General features: G+C 35.4%; 2 protein-coding genes across 4 annotated transcripts; both read right to left on the minus strand.

Annotated features, from left to right (window-relative positions):
• Window positions 1–160: 160 nt before the first annotated feature.
• LOC140809425 (citrate synthase, mitochondrial) lies at window positions 161–8125 on the minus strand. 3 transcript variants are annotated; one of them, XM_073167044.1, is made up of 21 exons: window positions 7980–8096; window positions 7844–7874; window positions 7292–7364; window positions 7086–7148; window positions 6307–6348; window positions 6062–6127; window positions 5897–5962; window positions 5639–5752; window positions 5353–5416; window positions 4939–5021; window positions 4053–4102; window positions 3868–3945; window positions 3580–3708; window positions 3448–3490; window positions 3200–3286; window positions 2396–2497; window positions 1472–1579; window positions 1327–1377; window positions 769–842; window positions 600–651; window positions 161–503 (listed from the first exon to the last, which is right to left on the minus strand). In XM_073167044.1, exons 3-21 carry the CDS (start codon window positions 7340–7342, stop codon window positions 405–407), a joined length of 1422 nt encoding a protein of 473 aa, XP_073023145.1. In that variant the 5' UTR covers window positions 7343–7364; window positions 7844–7874; window positions 7980–8096; the 3' UTR covers window positions 161–404. The 3 variants fall into 3 exon arrangements, with proteins under 3 accessions (XP_073023145.1, XP_073023144.1, XP_073023146.1); XM_073167043.1 differs by having other exon boundaries at window positions 7844–7923; window positions 7980–8058; XM_073167045.1 differs by lacking the exon at window positions 7844–7874 and having other exon boundaries at window positions 7980–8125.
• Window positions 8126–9348: 1223 nt separating this feature from the next.
• Window positions 9349–12766, minus strand: LOC140809507 (probable E3 ubiquitin-protein ligase RHC2A). The gene is made up of 2 exons (XM_073167162.1): window positions 11681–12766; window positions 9349–9595 (listed from the first exon to the last, which is right to left on the minus strand). The coding sequence occupies exon 1, from the start codon at window positions 12619–12621 to the stop codon at window positions 11740–11742; it is 882 nt and encodes a 293-aa protein (XP_073023263.1). The 5' UTR covers window positions 12622–12766; the 3' UTR covers window positions 9349–9595; window positions 11681–11739.
• Between the last annotated feature and the right edge of the window lie 594 nt (window positions 12767–13360).

Genomic DNA, 13360 nt, shown 5'->3' on the forward strand with positions numbered 1-13360 from the left:
CGCAAAATTATAATAATTTAAGAATTTTTGGATGGAAGGAAAATTCCAGCGCTAGGAGAAGCAATGCATAATTTCAAGAATACATCTATCGAAGTCGATATCAGGATGTATCCCTTCCGATATGCTGAAATCGTATGCCGATGCACGAGTATATAGACTCTTCGCGCCACCGGCTGAATCAGGAAACCTGGTGTATAAAATGTGGAATTGGCCTGTTTTTGTACCAAGTAAATTGAAATTTTCATGCATTCGATGGCATTCAAAATTTGGGTAGATTCTACTTCCCAAATCAACAATCTAACGAGAAAAAACTTGTTACACTCCCGATATTAAAATTGCTTTTCCCAAACTTTATTATTAAAATTGTTGTGATTCCGCTTAGTCTTGTGAAACTCGGTGAAACTTCAAGCAGAAGCCGCTTTCTTGCAGTAACTTTCAATCCATTCCATTGTCACACTCTTCGGCCTCTCGAGGGGCAATCCCAGAGCTCGATCCCATATAAGCTAAACGACATAAAACAGTAACAAAAACAAATCTAAATTTCATTTTCACATGGAAAATAAAGAATACTAATAAGAAGAAGCCTGTATGAACAGAACCTGTGCACAAATGCCAATAGCTCTTGACACACCAAAGAGAACAGTGTAATATCTGTCGAATAATAGAAAGATTGTTACACGCAAAATCCTGTCTTTATTTTGCCTTTGGGTAATTATTTAAACGGGAGGAAGGAGATCTATTCTTTATTGGTGATAATGACATTCGTACCTTGCTTCCGTTAGTCCATAATGATTAAGCAACACTCCACTGTGGGCATCTACATTGGGCCAAGGATTTTTAACCTACAAGAGGGATGAAGGAGAGGAGAATATCAGAACAAGGCCAGCATGAGAGGCTCAGAGGTTCATCAAGAGTATGGTTCAGCCAGATAATTCGAGCACGAAAAAACTATTCCGGAGTTAATTCTAGTATTAAACATAAATACAGTCATTTTGCGGCAGTGGAAGATGGAATAGAGATTATGTTTTCAAAACCACATCCGCAAGATGAATGTGTAAACAGGAGATTGGCTTACTTTTGTAATGAAAGTGAAAAGTAGAAGAAAAAAAAACTATTTTCACAATTCAGCATGTTGCAACTTCCACTACCGAACCTAATTTTGATATTGTAGTCCATTCAAGTTGAAACTCTACTCCCTCCTCTCTAATTAATTTGACTTGTAATCTATTTTGAGGTTATATAGAGAAACTCAATCATACGCCCAGATGGTTATCACTCTTGGCTTGCATACAAGAAATTTCCTATTGTAGAATAGTCACCACTTACCTTGCCTAGCTCCAACAATATAGGGGGCACTACTTCATAAAGATGTGAAACCTACATGTAAAGTAAATGAAGGAAAACAATTACACAAAAGAACGAACAATTTCGAGCCTCAAAAGATTACATGTTTTTAAGGCTAAAGATAAACCAGTTTAAACAGTGGATCATCAGGCAAGTGCTTCAGGGCGAATTCTCTCTGGCATGTGTATCTTGGATCTGTCTTGCGCAGAACTCCGTGGCCAAACCCAGGAACAACCTTCAATATCAATTATCAATATCAGACGAAAAATTCACATTAAAGATATTAAAATTAGGAGATTGAAGCTTTTCCATCATTCCTATATTCTTGGCTCTCCAGCTCACTGCTTCCCTCCACCCAAATAAAGGAGAAAAATACAAGAGAAAGAAAAGCTAACGAAATGATAAACAAAATAAGCATGGCAGATATGATGAAATTCGAAAACAGAACTTAGTACTGAGGTACAAAGACACATGAAATTCTTAAATAGTGAGGAACATAGACACTGTACATGGGCACATATGTTTCAATGTATGTGTCTGAAACTAAGACACAAGACTCCATTTGGTTTACAAGACTATTTGACCAGCTTTAACTATTGTTTCAATTTTGGGTTAGTATATCATTTCGCTTTTAATCCAGATGATATTAGATGAGGTTTGTATATTGTATTTCATACAAACAAAGTTGTTATAGGAGTCCAAATGAAGTCATATTTTATCTTGGAAAGTTCAAGTTCATCACTGATAAAGCTAATAATGGAGATTCCACAATTAATTCATAAATAAGATCACCTGAGCTTCGACTATTTTCGAGCTAAAGTGGTAAGGTAAAGAAAATAGCGTGTCTACAGATAGGAAACCGTAGCTATTTTTAACTCAAGTAAACAACAATGACCAACGAAAAGAAATTCGAGATCAAACGGATCTACATTTAGTTATAATTTAATTATAAAATACGATACAAAGCAAATTGAGACAAACAGGAAGCCTGCTACCACTCACACGTTCACACAAAACGAGATTAACAATTTCAAGAATATTCACATACTACCTTGCCACTGTTCAAAGTTTTCCAGACATAGTCTTTCAAATTTTCCTTGCTAACATTCTCCCCACACTCGTCTACCACTAATTTAATCCACAGTAAGACCTCCTGCAAAACCAAAGAGAGTAGCAAATGGGATATTAGAATGTCTGTTTGCTACCAGAAAAAAAAGGAGTTCACATTATAGAAATTTTTTAAGAAATGCAATAAAGACGAAAGAAGCCAAGAAAACACATATAGAAATTGATTGCTCATGCAGTGCAATAGCCAGATCAAAATGCTCAGCAAGCAGACATTAAGGGGTACTAATCTAACACATGTAATGCAATACCATATGCCTGAAAGACAATTAATACATACACTATCAGAACGTGCAAAGAAAATATGGGAAAAATTGAAAACACAACCTATTCCCGTAGAGATTTTCAAATACTATTTATGGACATTTTAATTCTCTCTTTCCTTCATTGGCCTTCTATGAAATAACGGTCACGACCTTGAAATTTTGTGTATTTCATGGGATATGGACATGAATTGCCTCTAATTTTCATCAAAAATCTTTAAGTGACAAAGGCTAAAATTCAGTTGGACAAATCAGTTTCATAATTAATAGGTAATGTATTCAAATCAATTTGATGGTCAAATAGCAAGCATAAATCTTTTTAGAAGTTTCTTTTTTCAGAATTATCACAAGAAGAAATTAAAATTGAAGTGCATAGACCACTTCACTGTCATAAATGACAATTAAGCAAGGCATGCCGACCCCCACAATAAGATAAGATAGACATGGGGACAGAAACATTTTAACACCTGATTAGCCAAGCCATGAAGTGGACCAGCTAGACCATTTAATGCAGCAGCAAATGACAGATATGGATCCGAGAGGGCACTCGCAACCTGACGATGATGAGATAATTTATCAAGCAGTAAACAAAAAGCAATGGAACACAGGTAAATTGCACAAAATTTAATTCCTAAATGTCAGAAAAGATAAAAAAATATCAGGTGTTTGTTAAAAATCATTTACATATGAATCATTGAAAGAGAAAACCACTTACAAGATGACCAGTATGGGCACTAACATTACCACCTTCGTGATCACTGAACAAATAGCACAGAATGATTGTATGTAAGCCGATTCAGAATCATTAAGCAAAAATGCATGTCAGGGTATAAATTATTCAACACACCTATGAATGGTGACATAAAGCCTCATAAGCTCTAGCATGGACGGATCCTCAAAGCCCAACATGTGGGCGAAATTTCCACCATAGTCAAGGGAGTCGTCCATTGGTATAACTTCACCATTCTTATACATCCTTCACAATTTCAAACAACATTTAAATGAAAATGATGCATACATATAATTAGCAAACAATATTGATCAGGTGACTATCAATATTTACATATACAAATATCCATGCAATTGCAATAATTAATGAGTTCAATCACCCAAGGTTAAATTCCAACTATCAAACCTGCGGTAGACATATGAAGCTACAATGGGAACTTGCGCAATCAAACTAAGGGAGTCTTCATATGCTGGTTCCCAATACCTGAAGGCCAAACGAGCAGCATCAGAATACAAAATGGAGCTAAAATCAAAACACAATCTTAGGAAAAAACTCACAAATCAGAACAGAAAATCTTAGGAAAAACTCACTTAGATTTGTGGATCCCTTTCTCATATGCCTTCTGAAATTCACTTTGAACCTTCATGAAACAAGTGAAAGTGAATTTTCAGTCACAGAATTTTTAAATAAGAACAAGAATCATGAAATGTTTCCATAAATTAATACTACAAAATAAAGAAAAATAATCATATATTGCATTGAATAAAAATGTCTTGAACACAAAAGGAAGAAATGATTTAAAACACATCATACAGAAAAAGCCCAAGAGAGTATTTAAGTGGCACGAGCTACTGATGCAAAACTATTTCATTGGCAATCATTTTCGACCGTCTTGCCAAAGCATATATTAACTAATAGGCTATTCCATCACCTGAAAATAGTTGCCTAGATAGCTAGCACAAAAGTCAGCCCAATCATAAGTACTACCAAAGAATATGTTGAGCTCATAACTGTAAGAAACCAAATCCCGACAACCTTCCATCCCTCATCAGATCATTTTACTAAGATCACAGGAATGACAAAAGTTAAGCCACTAAGTCTACCAGCCAAGCCATCTTATTAACGGAAGAAGAAACTATCATCATTTAATCAAAAATTAAATTTATCCAAGAAATCACTGAAATGCTTTTTGTACTCAATACGGTATTTTTTCACAAAAAGCAGACATGAGATAAGAGACACAACAAAAAAGGAATTATGTATTAACATATCCGAGTGTCTTATTACTCCCACAAGAAATCTTCAGACCAGCTATATTACCACAAATCTGCTTCTTTTCTTTTGTTCTCTTAGTTTAGCATTATTATTAGTATTACCAAATAAATCGAAAAAAATTCAGGATATCAAGACCAACTATGAAACATAAGTCATGGCCAAATAAATGACCCAATAAAATATGGCAATTCATCAAACCACCTGAAGAGCCATGACACCAGTTGTGAACTGAGTCATCGGATGAGAAGTAACGGGTAAGGCATCAATTGTTTTGTACACATGATCTGCAATCAAGTATGAGAATTCAAAGATGGAATAATTTGCCTGGCACATACAAACATCATAAACTTCCATGAAACAGACACGAAAACTTCAAAGATAAAAAAAGAGTGCGATGAATAAAAATAACACAGCAAATGAATGAAGGAGCTTTTTCTCATTGAAAATCCATTTTCATAAACAGAGAACTTGATAGAATTGGATGAAATGATTAGGCATCTCCTATCATGAACGGATTTTAGAATTTAATCTATACATAAGGGAGGTGTATTTGAAGCATGTCTTACGTGAGATCATAGTATAAGCAGTTTGAGGTAAATTTGTGAATTTAGGAACCTGGGACTGTAGCACGACTTCTCAGATCCTTTGACAACGAATTCACTTGTTCTTTTGTTGGAACCTAAATGAGGTTGGTAAAAAAACAAGATGATTAACTTTTAAACATAACCATAGACAAATGCACAGCAAGTCAATCAGAAGGTCAACAGCAAGCCAACTTCTAAGCAGTCGAGAGAACGATACTATAAGCTAACTCAACATACAAATTAAATAGACAATACTTCGCTTTCCAGGACAATAAAACAGAGATTGGAAAATGCACGGAGAGAGTTAAGCAGCTAACCTTCCCTGTTAAAAGTAGCCAGAGGAGACCCTCAGGCAATGGTTCTCCACCAGGCTTTACAGCAGGTAACAACTTTTGACATTCAGGAATAGACAAACCCCGAAAACGAATTCCCTGAATGAAGTGAACAGTGATACACATTAAAAATTAAACAGTAAACGACCTACTATACAAGGAGTTGCTAGTCCTGCAAGCCATGAGCCTTACATATTCAAACAGCATGAATATGTTACAATCTTAAATCGAGTTAGTATTTACCTCTTCTGGGTCAAGTAACGAGGTTTCCCACAATAATCCGGTCATTCCCCTCATCCCACCAAGTACCTTAGAAAATTTGCGAACAACTCAATTATTACATGCTCTGTCAACCTCCCTATAAAAATAAATAACTGGAGGAAAAAACGAATTAAACAAAAAACAGACCATATCAACCGTGATGTTTCCCAGTTGAACCTTTCCATGTTCAGACTTAAGTTTTTTTAGGCGTTCCTGCGCAAAAAAAGAAGGGTGTATTTAACATCACCACACCAAAATCCCTTCAGACATCGGTAGTTTGATCAATTCATCAAATAAAAAAGAAAAACAATCAAACAAGCGGCAAGTACATGGTCAAATATCTGTCCACCCGTTTTCAGTTATTTTAAATCACATTTTACTAGTAAAAGTACCTGCTGTTCTGGAATCAACTCCTTCAGCTGAGAATGGAGGTCCTACAGAAGGCAATAGCAAAAATAGCATGAGTACCAATTAACTTAGTTTTCAACATGAAACCAAAACAACGTAAGGATCAAAACACTTGGTAATGAGTGGAACTTAAAATAATCTTATGTGATTCCTAACCCGATTTAAGTGCAGTTTCTTCCAGGATCACACACCATCAAAATTTAGGCATGGTTTTTCCCTCTACAATAGTCTGTCCCAGTGTGTATATCGTACCACTAGTTTTGAAGATTTTATCATTTTACAAAAGTAACCCATGCCGACAAACAACCCCGAATCACTATAGGATTCTTCCTAGAAAGGAAATGATCTCTACGTTAAAAGTTACAACTGGCTCTTAACTATCCATGTGGAGTCATAGATAAATGAGCTCCATATCCACTTAAAAACCTGAACTTTTCCTCCTAACCATACCTAATGGGCAGATTAAGCACAGGAGAAAACAAATTCAAATTTTTATCTTCTCGTTCTTATCCTAGCAAACATAAGCTTCAAATCAATTAAGATAACAATACATTTTACGAAACAAATTAAAGTTGAATTTTATCCTAAATTGTTTCTTAAAATTATACTGCTGAAATTGGAGCAACAGATGCCTGAATACCACAGAGCTCCCAAAAAATGACTGATAACTGTGACAAAACAATAAAATATCCACAACAGAAGATTCTTCAAGTTCACAGAATCATATGGAAACTGCAAATTAAATGATTGACAGGATGCTTACAACATCGGAGGAGGTTTGGACTTGAAGCCAGCGAACAGAAGTGCTGAGACCTGGCTGCTGAATCTGTTGTTTATACAACATGTAATCACACCAATTCGGTCACATAAAATCAAATTAAATCAACTATTTCACATCTTCTGTACTTTGTACATGAACACAACTGCTAGAAAAATATAGACAGCAGCGAAGTCTCTAAAAGTACTTACAGCTCGTGAACGCAGCCTGGATAATAGAGAAATGCTTTTATAGAACACCATTGTACACCGAAACCAAATTGTACTGCATCAAAACGTTCATCATGACAATTGAATGTATATAGATTTCCATCAGATGAACCGAGCGAACATAAAATCACCCAGACGCTGACTCAAAAGAATCAAATAATTTCCATGAAAATTACCACATCTGAGCAGATATTACCACGCATAACCACTATAAAGCTTCTTTATAAATATTCATTTTGAGACAAGAATGTTCAGAGATTTCAGATCAGCTGACCAAATATAAAAATTCGAAACTATTAACCTGAAAATTCCACATGATTACCTCGAAAAATGACGAAATTCAAATGCCGCAATTTCAAATCATCGCAAATCACAAAGCAATTTGCAATCAAATGTGACTAAAAGAATAAAATATTAGAGTACAAGAACCACTGTGCAGCTTCTAAACATTTGTTTCAAAAATCGGATTTAAAAATACGCTCATAAGATCAGCTGAACAAAAGTTAACACCTAAAAATTCGTCCAGATGCTTACCGCGAAAAGCAAAGAAATTCAACGTGCAATACTTCGAAATGGAGAGGTGGAGAAAGCAAGAGACGTGACGCAAATGAGTACTATATTGGCCAAATCGTGCGAGTTATGAACGAGCAAACTGTAAAAGTAGACTTACTCCTTGATGATGATCAACGGGTGGCGATTCTAGTATAGTGTAATACTATTCTTGTTGTTTTTGTTCTGTTATGCGCCTGCCTCCATTTGACTTCCAAAAAATGAGGATACAGTGCGGTAAAATCGCGCTGATTGTGCCACGATTTTGTGAATGTCCTAGAAACGTGGTGGGCTACGGGGCACAGGGTAATGCAATCAAAGTATATATTTATTCAACTACAAATAATATATTATTTAATTTAAAATCATAAAATGGTTGAATTTTATATTAAATATATATGTACAATTTTAAGTTCACCTATATTAACTAAATTTATGGAATAATAAATTAAAAATAATATTATTTTAAATCATAAAATTCGTTATTAATAATTTATTTTGTTCGAGAAAATAAAATTTATCAGGTTATATGTACTTATTGAGAAAAACAAAACAGAAATGTTTGAAGATTTGTGTAAAAATTTTATATTTTTCATTTTCGAAAAGTTTTGAATTTGAAACACTCAAGTTTCTATAATTTCTCATCGGGAGTGGATAAATTATACTTATCTTATTTATTACATAAAAATAAGACATTTTTAGATAGATACATAAACACATAGAATAGATCTCGGGTCTCACGAATCTTTGTATGTGAGACAGATCAACCCTACCGATATTCACAATAAAAAATAATAATCTTAACATAAAAAATAATAATTTTTCATGGATGACCTAAATAAAATATCTGTCTTACAAAATACTACCCGTAAGACCGTCTCACGCAAATTTTTACCAAACAAATATTACCACTCCATCTTAGGACACATGGGAAATGAAAAATAAATCAAACATAAAAAGTGATTCTTGCAACAATTATTCGAGACTAGACAAATGTATGATATGACTCCATAAATTGAAAATATGAAAAATAATATAAATTCATATCCAATGTTTAACAAAAATATTGAAGCTCACCAATTATTAATAAAACAATTGATAAATCACTACAAATTTTCAAGAAGTCAAAAATTTCAAACAAAAGAACATCATCCAAAATCTGAGATTATAATAGTGCAAACCAAAAAAAAAAAAAAAAAAAAGGAGCCAAAATGAAGATGGGAAAACATACCATTGAAAAAAGAGAGATGAAAATAATTAATGACAAAACATCACAAACGTCCAAAATAAAGTGATGAAAATATAGTTTTATATAGCTATAAAACAATAGATAAAATAAAAAGAAAACAAAAAAAATTATAAAGATAAATGTAAGAAAGATTTAAAACAAATATATACATTAAAATATGTCGCACGTGTCTGATATAAAAAATTAATAAGTTAATAGAAGTAAAAATGCATATTCGAAAAAATGTTTGGAAAAAGACCGATTGTGAAGATGCATCAAACATTTGGTTATTAATGACCAAAATTTGCAGCATAAAGCTTTCGAATGCAATTACAAGAATTATTTACTCTTCATGCTACAGGAAAAAGTACAGTCGGGGGAAGGGAGGAAGAGAAGGCAAGATCCACACTTTTAGATCAATAAACAGCACAGTCGTCCATACACTTCACTTCACAAGACCATTATCGGTGATGGGATACCTCAGGCCGCTTTGAGAGAAGTACATTTACCTGAAAACAAAATGATAGTCATTTATTTTCAGATATGAATATTTTCATATCCCATTACCGATTTACAACCCAAGCCAAATAGAAAAACAACACCACATTAGTTATTTCATTTTTCACCAGAAAAACCAAAGCATATGTTCGGTTCTAAATATGTGTTGTCCCAGGATGTGAGCTTTCACCACTTCATGCCCTTTTGAATAATAGTGCCAATACATCTAAATATCAGAAAGACAGTGCGGTTGAAGCGGAGAGACCTCATCACAAATGAGATCATAGTTTTTTTTATAGGAAACTAACAAATGAAATGATATTTACTCTCACTGGTTCCTCGCATATGTAGCAGTGTAGATATGATACTATCTAATCCTACCAAAAAAGCGTAGACCGACCATCCAAATAAACATGCATCAGCTACGATGAAAATATAAAAATAACAATAGCCAGTGCCAGTGTGCAATTACAACATTTATTTTATCAAGCTCAGTTAGACAGACACGCAAAACCAAACTAACAATTCTAGTCTCAGCTGAGTAATTCAGGCAGCCAGAAAAAAAAAGAGAAATCTTTTGAGACAATTCTAGTCTCAGCTGAGTATTTCAGGCAGCCAAAAAAAAAGAGAAATCTTTTGAACCCTGAACAATACCTTTCTGTTTAGTGACAACTAGTTTCGGGGTAAGCACTAATCCGTAATTTGTTTATAACTAGCAGTGATAACTGTTGACAAGTAGTCCAAGAGGTCGACAGATCAAAAGTACAGCATTACATGACATATCAGTAGCCAAGAGGCACAAGACATGAAACAACTTCACATCAACTCATTTTAACATTAAGTACAAAAAATAAATCAATGTGTATATTTTACATCAAACAAGGATTACAACTTGTTCCCCTCCCATGTTTGAGACAGATTAACAGGGAACATTATGTAAACACCCTCACCACCAACAAATTCAGGTAGAAGGATTTACAATTTAGAACGAGCGAGTTTCAAACTCACAGCATGCCATCAACAAATTCAGGTAGAAGGATTCACAATTTAGAACGAGTGAGTTCCAAACACAGAGAGCAAGCCCATCAAGTACGTAAAATTTAAAATTTGGGCACATTTCGATGAATGGATTTGAGGGGATTTGATTTCAAATCCATCTTATCCATTTGGCTCAAATTAAAATCAAGGACTTGAAACCCCTTTTATTGGTCCAATACTTTCTTTGCTTCAATTTCAAATCCACTCCCCATCCTAATTATTTGAAATCTATGTATAGCAAATAGTATAATTTGAAATCAGCTCACACATCTAAATACCTCTCCATCCAAATGCACACTTAGCTATTTCAAATTTCACTTTGCGATCCAACATAATCTTGCCATTGTTTTCAAAGGATTTCCAAATACCAAGACTTGATGTGTTCAAATCAATGAATTTTCAAATGCATTGATTTCACAGCCTTGTCCATCCTACACAGCCTTAAACTCTTTTTATTGTCACCTAAATTTTAATAACTTTTAACACTTCACTCACTTTACTGCAACCAAATAACCTCAGTACTGTAAATGGATAAATTGATAAGAAGTTTGTGTCAAAAAGAATAACTACTCGTAGGCATAGAGCATAATAAAGCATTTTCAAAGTTGCTTGCCTTTGTACATTACCAAATATATAAACAAAACATCTCAGGCAAGACAAAATAAAAGCACCTAAGTATTTGCTAAGAGCGGGCATGCGCATAAAGTCAAATTTAATGGTCGGAAAACAATTCCATTCGACTTCAAAGTGGCAATTTTACAAAATCAATGCAAAATAGTATGATGTGAACCATATTTATTTATTTATTTTAAAAAAAAGCGCATCAAATTCTTTCCACACAAGACAAAATTCACTAAAATAAAGACATGGATGATTCAACCGATAGTGCATGCCACTATTAACATCAAACAATGCCAAAAAATGGCCCTATCAACCAGGCCACAGTACTTCCTCACATATAACTTTCAGTAACACCCAACAAACAAATGATTTGACCAAAAAGTAACTCGAGCCCCAACTAATATTCGTGAAAATCGAAAGAAGCGAGTATATTGTACCACTAATTTATGCCTGAACGGAAAGACATCAAACATCAAACAGAAGCTCCGATTGAACTTCAAGTTATTGCAGATGCCCCGCCATCACCATTACCTCTCCCATCATCATCCACCTGCCACCTTGGCCAACTCGACACTGTCTCCACACTATTTTCCCTCCCTAAAACCTCATCTCCTCTCTCCACTGCCCCAACCTGTGTCGGCGAGAACAAATTCTCCTCACTGCCACTACCAACGTTTCCCTCCTCACTCCACCCTTGCCTTCGTACAATGTGCCTAAGCGTGTTCCTAAACCCATATAAGTCCACCTCATCATCCACAAATTCTTCAAACCTCATAAACCGCACATCCTCCATTCCGCTCCCCGCACCCTTCTCCTGGCATGTGGGTAGCTTATACCGGCACACGGGGCAAGAGTTATTTATCTCGAGCCAAGGAACGATGCACTCTGAATGATACGCGTGTTTACACGGAATCAGTTTTGCAACAGAGTTTATAACAAACGGGTCCTTACATACCGGGCAAAGCAAAGTAGGGTCATTATCGAGGGTAATCGTGATTTCTTCTAATAAATCGATGGAGGCTTTCGGAGCGGGGTTAGAACGTGGGTTTTCGACATCAGTAGCGGCGGTGGTGAGGTGGTGGATGAGGCGGTGGAGATATGGGCTGTTGAGAAGGAAATTGTCATCGGAAGGGGTTAAGGTTAACGAGGTGGCGTTGCTGGGGTCCATGGAAAAGGGGTTTCGTGAGGCAGGGGAAGGTGAGGCCAAAGAATCTTCCAAATCCATCTGTTCGAGGGAGTCACGGTGGCAGTGAGGGCAGAGAAGGGCGGTGGGTGTGGGAGAAGGCGGAAGGCCGATGCTCATGTCACATGAGTGGCACCAGAAGGCGGGGTGGTAGAAGAGGCGGGGAGGGGAGGTGATTGATGGGGTGGCCGACATGGTGTGGTGGCGGCGGGATCGGTAGCTGATCGGATGATTTTGGAGTTGGGTAAGGGCGATGGATGGCAAATGCTTTGGAGTTTGGTTTGACGCGGAAAGTTGTGAAGTAAGGTTTCGGGCCCAATGTTCTTTTGACGGTTCTTAAGAAGCAGTTTAATACAAAATATATAATCGGCTGTCAAGTTGTCGCTTTGGCCGAGTGGTTACTGCTAAGTACATGGGTTTTCCCCGCGAGAGTCGAATCGGATCTCTCAGGCGACGACCAATCATTTTAAGACAAAATCTTGTAGACGTCTCATGGATCATATTTTGTGAGAGATATTTATTATTTTGTTATCTATGAAAAAATATTACTTTTTATGTTAAGAGTGATACTTTTTATTGTGAATATCGATAGGATTAATAACGTCTCACAGATAAAGGTTCATGAAACCGTCTCACAAGTCACAAGAAACCTACCTCGTTTTAATTCTCAAGTGAGCGTAACATTCAAATTGTTTCACCCTAAAATACATCTTTTCAACTTTGCCCTCAATAATTAATAATTTCGTTCTGACAATAAATTAATATACATATATATTCCAATTTTTATCCATATATTCTCTAATAAATTCTTATACCTGAAAATCAAGATTAATTTATTTTACCGATTATGACGTAAATGGAACATTTCTACTATTTTTCAATTTCTTGAATTGGGCTAACTCTAACCCAACTTTAATTGGATCGATTTTAAACT

Source organism: Primulina eburnea, chromosome 13 (genome assembly GCF_022965805.1).
Source record: "Primulina eburnea isolate SZY01 chromosome 13, ASM2296580v1, whole genome shotgun sequence".
In the NCBI taxonomy this organism is placed as follows: Eukaryota; Viridiplantae; Streptophyta; class Magnoliopsida; order Lamiales; family Gesneriaceae; genus Primulina; species Primulina eburnea.

Bases quoted from the DNA above. Each gene is read 5' to 3' on its own strand.
- LOC140809507 (XM_073167162.1), bottom strand. From the start codon at position 12,621: ATGTCGGCCACCCCATCAATCACCTCCCCTCCCCGCCTCTTCTACCAC.
- LOC140809425 (XM_073167045.1), bottom strand. From the start codon at position 7,342: ATGGTGTTCTATAAAAGCATTTCTCTATTATCCAGGCTGCGTTCACGA. The intron at 3,491-3,579 runs GTGTGTTGAATA...CTATTTGTTCAG, and splicing joins CTTTATGTCACCATTCATAG to TGATCACGAAGGTGGTAATG. The intron at 652-768 runs GTACGAATGTCA...ATTATTCGACAG, and splicing joins TATGGACTAACGGAAGCAAG to ATATTACACTGTTCTCTTTG.